Source organism: Triticum aestivum, chromosome 5D (genome assembly GCF_018294505.1).
Source record: "Triticum aestivum cultivar Chinese Spring chromosome 5D, IWGSC CS RefSeq v2.1, whole genome shotgun sequence".
Classification (NCBI taxonomy): domain Eukaryota; kingdom Viridiplantae; phylum Streptophyta; class Magnoliopsida; order Poales; family Poaceae; genus Triticum; species Triticum aestivum.
The window spans coordinates 60,029,773-60,046,962 of NC_057808.1; the positions used below are offsets into that span (position 1 = coordinate 60,029,773).

The window sequence follows — 17,190 nt, forward strand, 5'->3', positions numbered from 1 at the left end:
AAATTGCAAAGCGGCGCACATCCCCTTCGGTGCTGGGCCGGCCCATTTTTATTTTATTCTTTCTCTGTCGAGCTGCAAACAAGACATGGGCGCGCCAGGAATCGAACTCGCCACCACACTTCCTCACGAACGACCGGTAATACCACTAGGATAACACAAATTTTGTGCCTATTGACCTATTTGTATACTTTTATTCGTTTAATCTCGCGGAAAGCCCTGGTTTCCCAATACGGTTTTATCCGCCGCGGGAAAGTTTCTGTTCGCAGAAAACCCACTTTTCTGGACAGGCTTTTGTTTGTTTTTTGTTTTTTCATATATTTTACCTTTTTCGAATTTGATGATTTTTTTTTACAAATTCGATGAACTTTTTTTAAATCCATGAACTTTTTCCAAACTCGATGAACTTTTTAAAAAATCAATCATTCTTTTTAAAATTCCATAAGCACCTTTTTCTAAATCGATGAACTTTTATCAAATTCATTAATTTTTTTTCAAATCTATGAACTTTTTTCAAATTCATTAATTTTTTTTCCCAAATCTAGGAACTTTTGTCAAAACTGACAAACTTTTTCAGATCAATGAATTTTTTTAGAAATTGAGGAACTCTTTTTCAAAACCGATGAACTTTTTTCAAATTTGATGAACTATTTTAAAAAACCGAAGAACTTTTTTTGGAAACAGATTAACTTTTTTCGTATATTTGTTTTCTTGAGTGGAGAACGAAGCGTGCGTTTTTTTAGCGAAAGAACGAATCATAATTTTTTTTTTTGAGCGAAAGACCGAAGCACCGAAGCGTACATTTTTTTTGGGAAAGAACGAAGCATACGCAGGCGCGAGCTGGCGAGCGATTCGCTGATTGCCTCGTGATGGGCTGGTCCATACCAGGTGCCGTGTGAGCGCCAGAAACTCCAACCGGCGCTGAAGGCGCCTCTTAGGAGCTCTGGGTTTGCAGCAGCTTTTTTCCGTCCATTGCCTCAGGCCAACACGAAAACAAGAGGCCCGGGTGGATGTTTTTCTTCCCGTGAAAACACAGGAGATCGAACGGAATCACTAATTGAGGAGTATTCATTGCAAAGATCACTACAACCTCTTAAGTTTTGATAAAGTGGCGCGTTGCATGTGCGCCACTTGTCGCAACATGAAAGTTTTTCCTTTTTTCGTAGATCCGTTTATTCAAAACGTTTTATCTCTTAAACCGTGCGTCCAAATCTAAAACCATTTTCACCGCTGGATTCCTCGCGCCGAGATCTTCAAAACTAGATCTCTTGTTGATAGGTTTTGACGTTTTTTTTACAAAAAACCGGATAAAAAAACCAAACCGGGAGCATGTTTTTTTCCTTTCCGAATGAGGCACGCCTATGCATCTCGCGGAGGCAAAACCGTGCCTCTCAGGAAGGGAAAAAAAGAAGAGAAATGTGTTTTTTTTTGTTTCCAAGGAGGCACGGCCATGCCTCACGCGGAAGCAAAACTGTGCCTCTCGCGAAAGAAAAAAATATTTTTTTTTCGTTTCCGAGAGGCACGGGCGTGCCTGTCACGAAAGCACAACCGTGTCTCTCGCGAAAGCAAACCCGTGCCTCTCACGGAAGTGAAAAAACAGAAAACGCATTTATTTTCGTTTTCCGAGAGGCACAACCATAACTCTCGCGAAAATACAACCGTGCCTCTCGCGGAAGGAAAAAAAATAGAAAACACGTCTTTTTCGTTTCTGAGGGGCACGGCCGTGATTCTCGCGAAAGCAAAACCGTGTCTCTCGTGAAAGAAAATAAAAGAAAACACGTTTTTTCGAGCATTTTTTTTCAATTTTTTATCCAAAATCTAAGGAAGACCGATGAAAAGCCGAAGCGTAAAAAAAAAACCCGTTTAAAAAGCCGAAAACACATGCGAAAAAAAAAACAAAATACGAAGGGAGAGCCTAGAGCGCGACACCTGTGGGGCGGCTGAGAACGCACCAGGTGGCGCTGATCGTTACGAGGCTCCCGAAGGAGCGCTCGTCAACTAGTTGTTCAACCTTTCCATCGGATTGGAACGCTCGTATTCCTGCAGATCGAACGGATAAAAAAATCCAGCGATTCCATAGCGATGCGTTTCCTATGGGTTTTCCTTTGATTTCCCTACGTACCGAACATGGCCTGATTCTGTTCCACCGCCTGGGCAAAATAGAGAAATAAATATACGTTGGCCATTCAGCTGAAGAATATGAGTCTCTGCAAGGCAAAGTTAGCGTCACGAAAGGAATAGAAGCAACATTTCCTGGGTGTGTCACCTGAGTTATTCCTTTCTTCCCTCGGAACGACGAAGGTTAGCACCGGTTCTTGCGTTCCGGACGGGCAGTAGGTCTGGATCATATATAAGAGACAACAATGTCGCCATGCATCCCATTCCTGCACTCACAACATAAACACCATCCTCACGGACCCATTCGATCCAAGGGGCGGCTGCTAGCTAGCTGCAATCTTCAGCACAACTGCAAGGTATGCATGCATGGTGTTCCCTGAAACATTTCAGCAGAAATCGTAGGCAGACATTGACAGACATCATGTAGTTCGAGCAGATACAGGATGCAAGGAATCGCCAAGGCGCTGAGCCAGCACGGGAAGCAGCTGAGGCTCGCCGTGCTGCAGCACATGAACAAGGGGATCTTCTCCTGGGCCACCCTCATCTCGCGCATACAGAGCGAGTCCCCGGCCGTGATCATCCCCCACATGGGGCTGGAGAACATCACCGTCCGGGAAATCCTCAGGGCCAAAGGGGAGGCCCAGTCCAGGGCGGTCTACTGGTGCAGCACCACCCATTTGGTGCATGAAGCCGTCAAGCACGTGAGAGTTTTGCTGACTGCTTTCATCTTACTTCTGAATACAATGCTACTTCTGAATGACTGAATGTCGATCGTGCTTAATTCAATCTGTAGATGACGGCCAATAATGTGGGATCTCTAGTCGTGCTCAAGTCGGGGGACGACAAGCAGCTGGCAGGGATTGTAACTGAAAGAGGTAAACCACAAATCAGCAGCCAATTCAAAGGATTCTTAGAAAGAAAGAAGAAAAAATCAGTTACAATTTATCCCCATCTGATACAGATTTCGCTAGGAAGATCCTCTTACCCGGGCGACCCTCGGAGGAAACAAGAGTTGAAGATATCATGACAGAAGAGGTGAATGGGCTTAAAAATGAAAATCACTGCAACAGACTGAATATCATTGCACATTTCTTTAGTCCTCATAATTTTCTTTACTCTGTTACAGAACAAGCTAATCACTGTATCCAGCAATACCAATATTCTGCGTGCGATGGAGCTAATGACAGGTAATGGAACATTCAATCGGTAAAGCATTTCACTATTTACGGTCCTATCATACGCGCACGCTACAAGGAACTGTAGCAATTTTGGAATTTTTTAAATTACTAATTTGGTTTTGTTTTCTTATTTTTCTGGATCAACAGACGAGCACATTCGACACGTCCCAGTTTTCGACGAGAAGGTGGTTGGTATGATCTCCATTGGCGATGTGGTCAGAGCAATCGTGGACCAACAGCACCAAGAAGTGAAACAACTGAAGAAGTACATCACTGGAGATTATTATTAGCATGTAGCTCTGGTACAGTCCATGTAATTACTCATAATATTAACCATGAATTATATCTTCCCCGGTATTGCCATTTGGAGTGAGTAACTACTGTCTTTACACTTGCACTTTTACAACACTGAGCTTTGTGTTTTCTCTTGGGCTGTGAAATGTGTTTTTTTATAAAAGTTTACAGCCATATCATAAAAAGAGTCAAATCTGTACATGGTACAAAATTCCTACCTGAGCAATTTCAACCCTCGGTTTCATCCAGGGAAAACAAGTCACGACTATCTAAAACAAGTCAACGATTTTGTATATCAGTGATGAAGGAAAACCCTAGGGAGAATTCTTTGTTTCCAAAGGGAAATACATGCATAATAGTTGAGATAAATCTTATGGTACAAGAAAAAAAAATCAATGATTTTGTTGGCAATTTTGTATCTCAGTGATGAAAGAAACCAGGAAAATTCTTCATTTTCAGATGGAAATACATATATAGTAGCTCAGATAAAACTTATGGTACAATAAAACAGGGTACCCACAAGACAGCATTAGCACACAACAACATAGCAGCTTATTGCAGGTTAATACCTCCATAACAACTCAGAATCTGTATAACATACATTGCCTCAAACTCTCTTAATAGGTAATAAGGGGTCATGAACCTCGCCGCAGATAGTTTCGCTCACTCCTTAGTACAACTTCGCTGTTACTGCTTGCGATCACTCCTTAGTACAGCTTACTGTTTGCTAGAAACACACCGCCATTTCGCACATGTAAGTGCACAGCTATCTCATTTTGCAGGAGAACATCACACAGCTATTGCTAAATCTCAGGGACATGTTGATAAAGTAACACCAGGAGTAACCCATCTGAAGGAGGGTACAACTCTGTGCCGCAAATACCTAAGGCGCAGGGTAGTACTGGTTAAGAGATCTACTAATTGCCCTGATGGTGTTTGGAGTTGTCCTGCAGCAACCCCCAATAAGGGCAGCCCCATCTTTGCACCACTCGCTTACATAAGAAACGAAATCGCCATCTGACACACCAGTGGATTCCTGCACACCAAATGAAGCGTATCATTAGTGTTTAGAGTTGTAGAACAACCTCAAGGATACTATATTATTAGTAGGACAGAGGCTTAGAGGGTGGCTCGGTACAACTACTTTTAGCTGCTAACCAAAGGGAAGATGAGGATGGCTGCTTGAAATAAATCAGATGCAACAGAGTAACTCAAATAAGGTATTGTATTTTTCCTATAGTTTATGCCTCCCCTGCAATAGTGTTCTTTCTTGCCCTATGGGAAGCAAATATCCAATCGCTATGGATGTTCATCTATTCATTTACATTTTACAGTTTGACCTACGGCTGAGTGGAAAAATGAAAAACAAAAGGAATAGATAACCAAGCTAGAATTCTAGGTTAAAAACTAGAGTTAGGTATTTGATTGGCAGGTCTTTTGTGTTCAGAAAAATAAGAGGTTTCTATCGAAAACAGGCATCAGTGTATTGAGATAAACTTACCACCCACTCCTTTCTCTCGGCATCGTATCTTTCTCCACTGTTGGGATATATCAGAATTGGCTTGTCTGTGACCTGCAGTAACGGAGCACAACACAGTTAGTCAAACAAAGAACATTGCTGCTGCTCACCAGTTAACACGGTAAGATACTATTTGTGCAACCAAAACATGGGCGCCTGACTTGCATTTGTTTACTTACAACTAAGGAATGTAATATGTTCTTACCTTCCGAATGGAGAGTATCAAGCTATGAATAAATCTTGGAGGTGTGCAGTTTATACCAACTGCACCAACCTTTGCACATTCATTAGCAATTTTAGCACATTCGATTAATGAGTCTCCACTCACGACATTAACTCCATCTTTTGAGTTGAAGGAAAACCATGAAGGGATATTTATGTTGCATTCCTCAAGAAGTTCAACATATGCCTACAAGATACATCACAAGCAAACCATCAGATACTATTTCATAAGAGTGTACTGTAAAATTTGAGGTAGCATATCCCTGTGCGATCAGTAAAGTTCAGCATACCTGAGCTTCCAATTTGTTAGGGATTGTTTCAAAAGCGATCAAATCAGGACGTGCTTCTGCAAGAACCTGAAGTCTCCGCCGATGAAAATCTTTCAGGAATTCTAGTGTTCCAGCTTCACCATAATCCCCACTAGTAACAGCCGGATAAAGAGAAGTGACTTTCCAGAAGTAAAATGGAAAAAACATGTGCTATGTTAAGTAGTAAAATACCTGTACTCTGAGCCATCAGCAAGATAAGCCCCATAACTTCCTATTGAAGCTGCAACCAGAATAGGACGCAAGGGAGTGGACTGATCTGGGTGTTGCTTCAGAAACATCTCACGTGCTTCATGTGCAATCTCAACACTCTTTGTTAGTAAATTTTCACCTTGTTCTTTTGAAAATCCCTTGGACTCAAACCCTTGAATGGTAGCCTGCAACATCAAATTTGACTGAGAGTATGTTCATAAATGTCACGGAAACAAAAAAAAGGCAGAGTGAAACTGTATTTCAGAACCTGATACGATGCTGTAATTATAATGTTTGCACCTGCTTCTATGTAGTCTAAGTGGACCTGTATCATACACATACGAAGATTAGAATGCTATGTCAATCTGTAAATGGCAATACATGTGGAAGAAGAATTGCTCAATTACATAATTGCAGCAAAAACAATTGTGAATAACTGATAAACACAAGAAACCCAGCATAGTGAGCTCCTAAAATGAATTCAGGTCTGTTCCAATGTTTGTTTGCAAATTGCGCCTAACAATAACTGCATATTTCACAAATAGATTACAGAGAATAGTCTGCAGCCTGTGTTAACACTGGAAATCACCTGGATACCTGAATTCAGCAACCACATCTCAGGTTAAAAATGGGTCCTGAATCTCAAAAGTCCAGGACTGGTCCTACCGCTTGTTCAACGAGTAAAAACTATTTGTCCAGATCAGACCAGTGCATTAGCCAGGTAAGGCCTTGTACAATGCAAGGTGCTTAGTAAAATAAAACGAATTTTTGTTAGGCATCAGTGCTTAGCTCTACAGGAGGGGTGCCTAATTACGTGTCTACCTCTACAAATAAGCACCGGTGCTTACAGAAAAACTGATTTATTTCTCTAAGCACCTTCGTTGTACAGGGCCTAAGGAGGAACTAGTAAAGCACTGTCACATGATGTTTCCAGAGCGGTTTCAAGATGGGTCCAACAAAGCCAGGTTCAAAATTTCAAATTATATCAGACCCGATAGAGAGTGGCCCTAAACTCTAGGCTGAGGCCATGCTAGAAGTTCTAGAATAGTTGGAATACATTTTTGTGTGTGGATAATACTCGGAATAAATTGGGCATGTGACATAAGCTTAGTTCCTGATTCCTGAATGGTATGAGGTCCGCGGTAATGTTGGTAGCTGGCACGCAATTTATTCTACAACACTAAACCATCTTTTGTACACTTGAAGCTTGCCATCCAGTCATGTCGTTCAGATGCTCATCAAAACTGTAGCATGACAGTGCATAGAAGTGGACACACACCCAAAAGAAAATGATTCTCTTCTCTTTTGGGGGTCTTTACCTGCCAAGGGCATGACAAAGAAAGAAAAACGAATCCTCCTTTGCCTAAGCCTATACTAGCATCGCGTGAGGTGCTACTGCCCTGTTCATGATGCAGCACACTAGTAACTTATTATTCTAATGGGGCCATGAGGCACTTCCAGCATCCCTGGAGAAAGAAATGAACATTTTCCAACTACCTTGTAAGCTAGTGAGTAGTGAGTGACCTAACGATTTCATAAATGTTGACTTGTTCGGCTGAGCTGATTGTTAATGGTTCCGCATCCAGAAAAAATTACTACCGGGCCTCACCAAGAATCATGGTGGGCACCGCTATTTCTACTCCAACAAGTATTCTGAATCGTGTAGAAAACAGCAGGCAAAGATCAAAATGCTAGAAGAAGACTGGCGAATCCTAAGAACTACTCCCTCCGTCCCAAAAGTGTCAAAAAAACGTCTTACATTTTGGGACGGAGGGAGTAATAATCAGCCAAAAGAAAACAGAATCGCCGAACTGGCAAGGCCAAGGTGGCGGCGTGCAGAGCACGCGAGGTGTTTGGGCGGCGGGGGCTTGCCTTGCGGATGAGGTGCGGGGAGGAGAGGATGCACTTGGCGCTCCAGAGCGGGTCGTTGAGGTCGGCGCCGTGGGCCTCGAGCTCCGTGGCCAGCCCGCCGTCCAGCACCAGCCTCCCGCCGCCGGCCTCCACCCACCGCCGCACCGCCGCGCCCGCGGCCCCCTCCTCCGCGCCGCCGCCTCCTCCTCCGCTCTTCACCACCATCCTCCTCCTCCTGCTGCCGCGTCTGCTACAGTGCAGTGTACTAGGTTGGTTTGGGATTGGGGATTTTTGGATTTTGCGTGCGGCGTCGGGGAAGATTTATAGGGGTAGGGAGGGAGAAGAGAACCCAACCCCACAGCTGCAAAGGAGGCGAGGCGAGGAGAGGATGGTGACACGGCAAAGAGGGTTTTTAGGTCATCCTACCCTACCCTATCTTACATGAGTTTCTCCTATCCAAGTAAACATGCCACGTGATCTTGTCATCACCGGACTTGGCTTACTTTCTTTTCAAGCACCACACTAGACTAGAGTGTACGCCAAATAGCGATGCCAAGTAATTTTGTCATTTGGTGATGTTGTCCAACGATATGATAGTGGTGCTAAGGCAAAATAATTCGAAACTAGAGCAATTAGCTGCTCCGATGTCGAATTGACCGAACGAGTAGGAAGTGTAACATGTTCTCCGTCACCTATCTCCAGTACCATGGCACGGGTGCCAAAGATGAGCAAAACAGAGTCAATGGACAGATGCCAAGAACCGCGGGAACGGCAGCACGACCGTATGCGAGAGCACAAAGATATCGTTGTTGGGCTTAGAGAAGACGCGGGGAGTATGGCATCATTGGCGCCGCTCGCCCTAAGTCTGGAGCAAATCTAGGGGGTGTCATGGCTCCCCTCCGAAGTTGCAAAATAATCACCCTTTTGGGCTTCGTTCCTCTTCATGTTCGTCCGTCAGGACGGATTAGCATAGGTCCGGCGTAGATTCCTGCCAGCTCTTCAGGGCGGTGAGATTAGTGTTTCTCGTCGTGCATACGCGGCGGCAATTTTTTTTGTTAAGTTCTTCAAATTGATTCAAGGGTTCGATTGTTATCATGAGTCTCTAAAAAACAATTGTTATCATGTTATGCCTTCAATGAAAAAAGTTTCACTCGATTATGGAAAAAAGGCGATAAGCAATCTTGTTAGCCCATGGTCACAAATGAACAAAAAATATGTACCAATCTGGTGGGTTGGTTCCACCATAAGTAACATTACCATCTGAGTTGCTCTCAGTTTGCTCATACAACCGACTATTATCATATTATGAACTCAATGAAAAAAGGTTCTTCTACATTAGAAAAAATAGCTGATAAAACAGTTGGTGTAGCCCACGGTTACAAATGAAAAATAGTCGATTCACAAATGGAAATTGTGTACCAACCGTTCCTGACAATTAACAACAGGCTCCTCCTAGTTGGTACAGCTGTTTCTCACCTAGTGAAAGTGAAAGGGGCGGCATCGGATATATTGCGGGGGTGTTTGGTTCAGGGACTTTTTAGTCCCAGAGACTAGAAAAAGTCCCTAAAAAGTCCCTAGGAACCAAACGGGAGGGACTTTTTCTATAGGGACTAGAAAAAGACTCTACTAGAGTGTCTTTTTTGATTAGTTCCTGGGACTAGAAAAAGTCCTAGGACTTCTGAACCAAACACCCCCTGCTTATCTGAATACTTGTTTTGTTCTCTCTCTCCCTCTCTTTAAAAAGGAAATGAAACAATACTAGGTTTGTTGCGTTGCTTCTGGCTACCAACAACCATTCTTTTATGGTTTCGCCTATCCATATTCCATATTTGTCATCGATCAGCACCTTGCCCCCGTGCTACAGTACGCCACAACTGCCACCTGCCCGGCCATATCATCCAAATATCACCGTAGTACGTACGGTGCGTGTTCCTCGAAAGATTCCTTACAAAATTAAGTATAGTAGCACTGTCAAAAGATTCACAAATTCACATGGATTCGAAGCGACTCCACCGGCGGCGACACGCCCGCCCACTGTGTTGTCTGTCGTGTGCGCGGTAGGAGAAACGGCACCCTCGGTCGGTGTCGTCGTACCAAAAACTCACTTTTTTACGGAGCACCGCCGATCGCCGGCCGCCATGAGTGGAACATAAGTAGGTGGACGGGGACGTATCGAAACCGACGGAAGTGTGTGATAAGATGAGCTCTCTGACTCGGAAACCGGCGGCTTACACGCAAGAGGAAGGTGAAACGACCTTGCTATACGTACCACAGACTGCCTGTCCAACACTGTACGATTAGAGCCAAATCATACATAATTCAGTTTGTGGGCCATAGTAGTTAGAGATGCGTTGCTCTCTGGTCGTACGGGTCGGATGAAAAATTCATCTATGTAGAGCAGTTTTGAAGGTGAAAGACGTGACGCGCCACGTTCATTGTACCTGGACGCGACCGCGGCTACGTACGCTGCCTTAACTTCAGGTCTAGATCGACCGAGAAATTTATTTTCTGGGGAGAGAGACGAGTCCACCGAGAATTGCTTGCTTGTTTTGGAAGAGACGGCGGCGCTACGTACGCACACAGGTTGCCAATTTTCAGGCGCACCCTTTGCTCAGTGCGTGCATGTACGAGTTGTCTGCGTAATTCAAGCCTGTTATAGCGTTCTCTAATCTTGGAACGGAGCCTCATCGTTATCATGCCTGCCTGCAATCAGTCCTAATCCAACTTGATCACAACGAGATTAGGCGGCACCTTATCATTTTTTAAACGGAGGCAAAAAATTGACTCATCTTTTAATTAAGTAGAAGAGAGTTTTCTAGTTAATTAAAAAAATAGACGAAAACTGATACAAATAAACCGGACTACTCACATGCGCACTACTCGCAAAACGTGAGACCAATGACCGCATGATTGACCCGACAAACATGTTCAACAAATGTCGGCCACAATCCCTCATATTTCTTCATTGCAAAAGGATCACCAACAACAACACCTTGACTCAAGACAACGAACACCGCCAAACCCACGGTGGCATGCACCATGAGGACGATCCAATAGATTGAGGACACTCCATTGTGTAGCCACGGAAGCCTTCCTTATGGCACCACACTTCTTGCCTCTGCTCTTGAGAGCCTTCTCCACCTTCTTGATTTTGCCTTTGTAGCATTCCTGGTCAGTAGGCAAGCAATCATTTTGCTAGATCCAGGGCAAGCCATCTCCAAACTGGCGAGTAAGTCACACTTTTACGTGCATGGTGTCAACCTGCCATATTTATCAACTTGCTTTGCGTCACTTTATTAATATATTAACTAAAATCTCGTGTCTTTTGGAGACAAGGCGATCAGGATTTCCTTGTCTTTCGTCGGCGCCGTCAATGGTCTGCCTTGTCTCTAGTGGTATCAGGGCCTTCGAGATGCGGTGGACCTTGGTCCTTGCCGGTGAGAGGGTCCTGCTTCATTTTTTGTAATTCGGTTAGGGTTTGTGTCCTGCTCAGGGAGGCGTCGCCAGCTCCTTGATGATGAAATAAGGTCATTCCCACCCAGGCCCATCCTGGCAGTGCATCTAGCATCGGTGGAGCTGCTGGTCTTCGGTGGATCTGCCTGAATATAGTCTTTGTTCGTGTGCCGTCGGCTTGGACCCTTCTAATCTAAGCTTCTCATCATCGATGATGGTTGCAGTTATGGTGCACTGGTCCTCTGGGGTCTGGGCATGATGACTTTTCAGTTGTCCTACAACAAGATTTTCCCGGCTTCAGTGAGGGAGGGCGATGACGATGACGTGCCCTGTGCTTACTTTAATGCATGTAGTCGTCGCAAGATAGTCCACGGACCTTATTGTAATTCTTATTAGTTCTATTTATGTACTGCTATGACAAGTAGATGTAAGTTTTTCCTGAAAAATATACACCTCCGTTTCAGAATAAGTGTCGTCTACAAAGTAATAGGGAGTACTAATTTAAATCTCTCCGATTCTGGAAAGTGTGGCTTTGCCAAAAACAAGGCATCAGGCTACCCGGTCTATGTTAATCATACCCTACACAGCATCTACCTTGGTGCCCAACAATTTAAAACCGAAGTTACCCTAAAGAAACAACCTAAAAGCTAGAAAGTGCACGCGCACTATTTGTTGTTCCGGAGCGGCCGAAAACGAGCCGTTCGATTCGGAGCGTGTGCACGGGCGCGATTGAGCGCTCATGCTAGGAGACAAAAGACCACACAGACCTGTGGCTATCCTCCGGCGTCTTCCGTTCCCATCCCCTCGCGTCGGCCGCCGCTGCCACACCACGCACCGGCCGATGCAGCCCGCCCCGCCTCCGTGCCGCCGTATCCCGTTGCTCCCTCCCGTCCGGCAACTCGCCTTCTCCTTCGAACCAAGCCGCCGGCCCTCGCCGTGTCTAATCCCAGGAGATCAAGGGGGAGGCGGCGGACCAGATCCATGCGAGACGGCCGGCTGGGAACCTGAGCAGCGGCGCCGTCGTCTTCTCCTCGTCAGTACCCGCCCTTCTTGCCCGTGTGATTTACCTTTCCAGCACACTAGCCTTGGCCGTGAGGTTTTCGGCAAGCCGTCGGGGCGCCATATGAGGTTTTCCCGGAATACGTCGATCTGTCACCGGCCAGAAGTCCAGAAAGTGACGGTGCGACAACAGCTCCAGCCCTTCCTGACATCCTGTGATTCATTCCTTGGGGATTCGATGAGGGCCTCCTCCTCGACACCCTACTGGGTCATGGGCTCCTTAGACCAGATGAGAGTAGCGCCTGATGGTGATCGGTCCAATGAGGAACAAGTCTTGCAACCCCAGTTCGTGCATTTTTTGAATTGATTTTTTTGTACGGTGTTGCGTGCATGAATTCCTAGTATGAACATAAACTTTGCTCTCAGTCTCAACCCTCATGATTACCGATTAGAATATCTTCTGCTCATGACCTGTTGTAACGAGAGATGGCGAAGGAGTTGCGCACTCTTGTCGGTAGTTGCACACTTTTGTCGGCATAGTTGGCATCCGCAGTAGTTGTAGTTGCACACATAGTAGTTCGCAGTTGGATACGATTATTAAAAAGTTGCACAATACGACAATACAAAGATGGTTAGATGATGTCTCGCGTTTGCATTGCTTACTCAAGTATAGCTACACGAGCCACATTGTAAGCTCAATCAACTATTGTTGCACACCGAAAAATTGTCGCATGCATGAGCGGGGAGTTGCACAGTCTCGTCGGCATAGTCGCGCATGCACGGCCGCGAAGATGCACACTCTAGTCGGCATAATAACTCATGCATGACTACGGGAGTTGCACACTCTCGTGCGCATAGTCGCACATGCACAGATATGGAGGTGGCCACGAGCGGCCATAGAGGTGCACACTCTTGTTGGCATAGTAGATCATGGTTGTGGGAGTTACACACGTGCGGTGGCATAGTAGCATAATCACGGTTGCGGGAGTTGCACATGAGTGGCGTCATAGTCGCACACCCACAACCACAGAGTTGCACGCTATCATTGGCATGGTTGGCCGGTGCAATAAACAGAGTTGCACACGCGTGGTGGCGTAGTTGGTCATGTGTGAGTACGGAGTTGCACACCCTGGTCGGTATAGTTGATCACGCACGGACGGCGGGGATGCACAGTCTCGTCGGATTGTTTCCCATGCACGGTTGCGGATTTGCACACTGTCGTCGTTATAGTAGCTCACGCATGGCTACGGGGTTTACACTCTCGTCGGCATAGTTGCACACATGAAGTCGCGGAGTTGCATGCTCTTGTCGGCATAGTTGCTCACGCATGGGTTGCGAGAGTTGCACACGCGCGGCAGCGTAGTTGTTCATGTGTGACTGTAGAGTTGCAAAACCTGGTCGGCTTAGTTGCTCAGGCATGGACCTCGGGGTTGTACACTCTCGTCAAACAGTGGCTCAAACACGACTGTGGGAGTTGCACACGAGCGAAGGCATAGTCAGACAATCACGGTCACCAAAGTTGCACACAAGCAGTGTCATAGTCGCACAATCACAGTTGCGGGAGCACGAGTATAAGTTGCACATCGTCTGTTAGGCAAGTGGATGGGCCATCAGATGTAGTTGCATACCGTTTGTTAGTCAGTTGGCATGGACAACAGATGAAGTTGCACATTGTCTTCTAGGCAAGTGGACGGGCCGGCAGATGTAGTTGCATACCGTTTGTTAGTTAGCTGGCATGGACAACAGATGAAGTTGCACATCATTGGTTAGTCAGTTGGCACCGACAACAGATAAGATTGCACATCTCACTGACAGGGATAATTAGAAGTGGTAAAAAAATCCGCATCCACGCAGTAAGGGGGTAGTTGCACATTGACTACTAGGCATTTTGGCCGGGTGGCGGATTGAGTGGCACATCGGCTACTAGGTAGGTGTAGGGGCAGTAGATAAAGTTGCACATTGTCTGTTAATCAGTTGGTGCCGAAAGTAGATGAAGTTGCACATCTCACTAACATGGATAGTTTGGGAGGTGAAAAATGAGCATCCACATGGCAGCGAAAATATTGCACATCAACTATTAGACAGTTGGCCAAGCAGCACAAAATTGCACATCGTCTACTAGACAGGTGGACAAGACAGCAGATGAAGTTTCTCCACGTGAAGTTGGTTCATATAGCACTAAAATTGCACTGTGCAGTATTATAGTTGGTTGTGGTAGCACCGAAGTTGGTTTAAAAAAAATTGCATCCCATAGTATAAAAGTTGCACCATGTAGTACAACCAGTTGGCACCACGGAGGTGTACACTCTTGTTGGCATAGTAGCCCACGCACGACTGTGGGAGTTGCACACCCGGCGACACAGTCACACACGCACGAGCACGGAGCAGCACACTCTCGTTAGCTTAGTAGCTCACAGACGGCCATGGAGTTGCACACTCCCGTCAGCATACTCGCACATGTATGGCAGCGGAGTTGCACTCTCATCCATATAGTCGCAAACACACGCCCACGGAAGTGCACACTCTTGTCGGCATAGTCGCACACGCGCGGCCGCGGAGGTGTACACTCTTGTCGGCATATTAGGTCACGCCCGACTGCGGGAGTTGCACACGCGCGCTGGCATAGTCGCATACGCACGACCATAGAGTTGCATACTTCGTCGTCATAGTACCTCGCGCATGGCCGCGGAGTTGCACAATCTCGTCGGCATAGTCGCACACGTGTCACAGCTGAGTTGCATACTCCCGCCTACATAGTTGCAATTGCATGACCGCGGAGTTGCACACTCTCGTCGGTATAGTCGCACATGTGTGGCTGCGAAGCTGCACACTCTTGTTCGCGTAGTCACACACGATTTTGCTGCGGTAGGTGCTCACGCACGAACGTGGAGTTGCACACTCTCAACGGCATAATCGCACATGTGTGGCTATGGAGTTGAACAATCTCGTCCACATAGTCGCAGATGAATTGATGTGGGAGATGCTCACGCTCGGCCATGGAGTTGCACACTCTTGTCAGCATAGTTGCACATGCGTGGCCGCGGAGTTGCACACTCTCGTTCACATAGTCGCACACGCACTACTACGGGAGTTGCACATGCACAATAGGTAGTTGCTTACGCGTGACTGCGGAGTTGCACACCCTGACCAACATAGTTGTTGACACACGGACTGCGGGTTGGCACACTCTTATAGGATAGTCCCTCATGCGTGGTTGTGGGCTGCACACGCGTGGTGACTACTAAGCAGTTCACTAGAGTAGTTAGTCAGGGCAGCAGACAAAATTGCACATTACACTGTCTGGGAGTAGTATGGGGTGATGTCAACTTCATGTCTGTTGGGGAACGTAGTAATTTCAAAAAAATTCCTACGCACACTCAAGATCATGGTGATACATAGCAACGAGAGGGGAGAGTGTTGTCCACGTACCCTTGTAGACCGACAGCGGAAGCGTTATTACAACGCGGTTGATGTAGTCATACGTCTTCACGATCCGACCGATCAAGTACCGAACGCACGGCACCTCCGAGTTCAGCACACGTTCAGCTCGATGACGTCCCTCGAACTCCGATCCAGCCGAGTGTTGAGGGAGAGTTTCGTCAGCACGACGGCGTGGTGACGATGATGATGTTCCACGACGCAGGGCTTCGCCTAAGCTCCGCAACGGTATTATCGAGGTGTATATGGTGGAGGGGGCACCGCACATGGCTAAAATATCGTATATCAAGTGTGTTTAGAGGTGCCCCCCTGCCCCCGTATATAAAGGAGCAAGGGGAGGCCGGCTGCCCTAGGCGCGCCAAGGAGAGGGGGGAGTCCTCCTCCTAGTAGGAGTAGGACTCCCCTTTCCTAGTCCAACTAGGAAGAGAGGGGGGAAGGAAAGAGAGGGAGAGGGAGAGGGAAAGAGGGCTGCGTCCCCTCTCCTAGTCCTAATAGGACTCCTCATGGGAGGGGGTGCGCCACCTCCCGGCTGCTGCCCTCTCTCTCCCCTCAAGGCCCACTAAGGCCCAATACTTCCCCGGGGGGTTCCGGTAACCCCTCCGGCACTCCGGTTTTATCCGAAACTTCTCCGGAACACTTCCGGTGTCCGAATATAGTCGTCCAATATATCAATCTTTATGTCTCGACCATTTCGAGACTCCTCGTCATGTCCGTGATCACATCCGGGACTCCGAACAACCTTCGGTACATCAAAACATATAAACTCATAATATAACTGTCATCGTAACGTTAAGCGTGCGGACCCTACGGGTTCGAGAACTATGTAGACATGACCGAGACACCTCTCCGGTCAATAACCAATAGCGGAACCTGGATGCTCATATTGGCTCCCACATATTCTACGAAGATCTTTATCGGTCAAACCGCATAACAACATACGTTGTTCCCTTTGTCATCGGTATGTTACTTGCCCGAGATTCGATCGTCGGTATCTCGATACCTAGTTCAATCTCGTTACTGGCAAGTCTCTTTACTCGTTCCGTAATACATCATCCCGTAACTAACTCATTAGTCACAATGCTTGCAAGGCTTATAGTGATGTGCATTACCGAGTGGGCCCAGAGATACCTCTCCGACAATCGGAGTGACAAATCCTAATCTCGAAATACGCCAACCCAACAAGTACCTTTGGAGACACCTGTAGAGCACCTTTATAATCACCCATTTACGTTGTGACGTTTGGTAGCACACAAAGTGTTCCTCCGGTAAACGGGAGTTGCATAATCTCATAGTCATAGGAACATGTATAAGTCATGAAGAAAGCAATAGCAACATACTAAACGATCGGGTGCTAAGCTAACGGAATGGGTCAGGTCAATCACGTCATTCTCCTAATGAGGTGATCCCGTTAATCAAATGACAACTCATGTCTATGGCTAGGAAACATAACCATCTTTGATTAACGAGCTAGTCAAGTAGAGGCATACTAGTGACACACTGTTTGTCTATGTATTCACACATGTATTATGTTTCCGGTTAATACAATTCTAGCATGAATAATAAACATTTATCATGATATAAGGAAATAAATAATACTTTATTA

General features: G+C 46.2%; 2 protein-coding genes across 4 annotated transcripts; one reads left to right on the forward strand and one right to left on the reverse strand.

The window, feature by feature from the left end:
- The first annotated feature begins 2,387 nt into the window (after window positions 1-2,387).
- Window positions 2,388-3,733, forward strand: LOC123119452 (CBS domain-containing protein CBSX3, mitochondrial). Of its 2 annotated transcripts, none has more exons than XM_044539257.1 (6): window positions 2,388-2,471; window positions 2,543-2,816; window positions 2,909-2,990; window positions 3,077-3,150; window positions 3,242-3,302; window positions 3,441-3,733. In XM_044539257.1, exons 2-6 carry the CDS (start codon window positions 2,559-2,561, stop codon window positions 3,581-3,583), a joined length of 618 nt encoding a protein of 205 aa, XP_044395192.1. In that variant the 5' UTR covers window positions 2,388-2,471; window positions 2,543-2,558; the 3' UTR covers window positions 3,584-3,733. The 2 variants fall into 2 exon arrangements, with proteins under 2 accessions (XP_044395192.1, XP_044395193.1); XM_044539258.1 differs by having other exon boundaries at window positions 2,389-2,471; window positions 2,552-2,816.
- Window positions 3,734-4,116: 383 nt separating this feature from the next.
- Window positions 4,117-8,037, reverse strand: LOC123119451 (homocysteine S-methyltransferase 3). Of its 2 annotated transcripts, XM_044539256.1 has the most exons (8): window positions 7,863-7,922; window positions 7,166-7,246; window positions 6,115-6,171; window positions 5,829-6,031; window positions 5,619-5,748; window positions 5,312-5,515; window positions 5,089-5,160; window positions 4,117-4,623 (listed from the first exon to the last, which is right to left on the reverse strand). In XM_044539256.1, exons 1-8 carry the CDS (start codon window positions 7,920-7,922, stop codon window positions 4,471-4,473), a joined length of 960 nt encoding a protein of 319 aa, XP_044395191.1. In that variant the 3' UTR covers window positions 4,117-4,470. The 2 variants fall into 2 exon arrangements, with proteins under 2 accessions (XP_044395191.1, XP_044395190.1); XM_044539255.1 differs by lacking the exon at window positions 7,166-7,246 and having other exon boundaries at window positions 7,719-8,037.
- Between the last annotated feature and the right edge of the window lie 9,153 nt (window positions 8,038-17,190).

Bases quoted from the DNA above. Each gene is read 5' to 3' on its own strand.
- LOC123119452 (XM_044539257.1), top strand. From the start codon at position 2,559: ATGCAAGGAATCGCCAAGGCGCTGAGCCAGCACGGGAAGCAGCTGAGG. The intron at 2,991-3,076 runs GTAAACCACAAA...CATCTGATACAG, and splicing joins AGGGATTGTAACTGAAAGAG to ATTTCGCTAGGAAGATCCTC. The intron at 3,151-3,241 runs GTGAATGGGCTT...ACTCTGTTACAG, and splicing joins AAGATATCATGACAGAAGAG to AACAAGCTAATCACTGTATC.
- LOC123119451 (XM_044539255.1), bottom strand. From the start codon at position 7,922: ATGGTGGTGAAGAGCGGAGGAGGAGGCGGCGGCGCGGAGGAGGGGGCC. The intron at 5,749-5,828 runs GTATTTTACTAC...GGCTGTTACTAG, and splicing joins GCTGATGGCTCAGAGTACAG to TGGGGATTATGGTGAAGCTG. The intron at 5,516-5,618 runs GTATGCTGAACT...TGTATCTTGTAG, and splicing joins CTAACAAATTGGAAGCTCAG to GCATATGTTGAACTTCTTGA.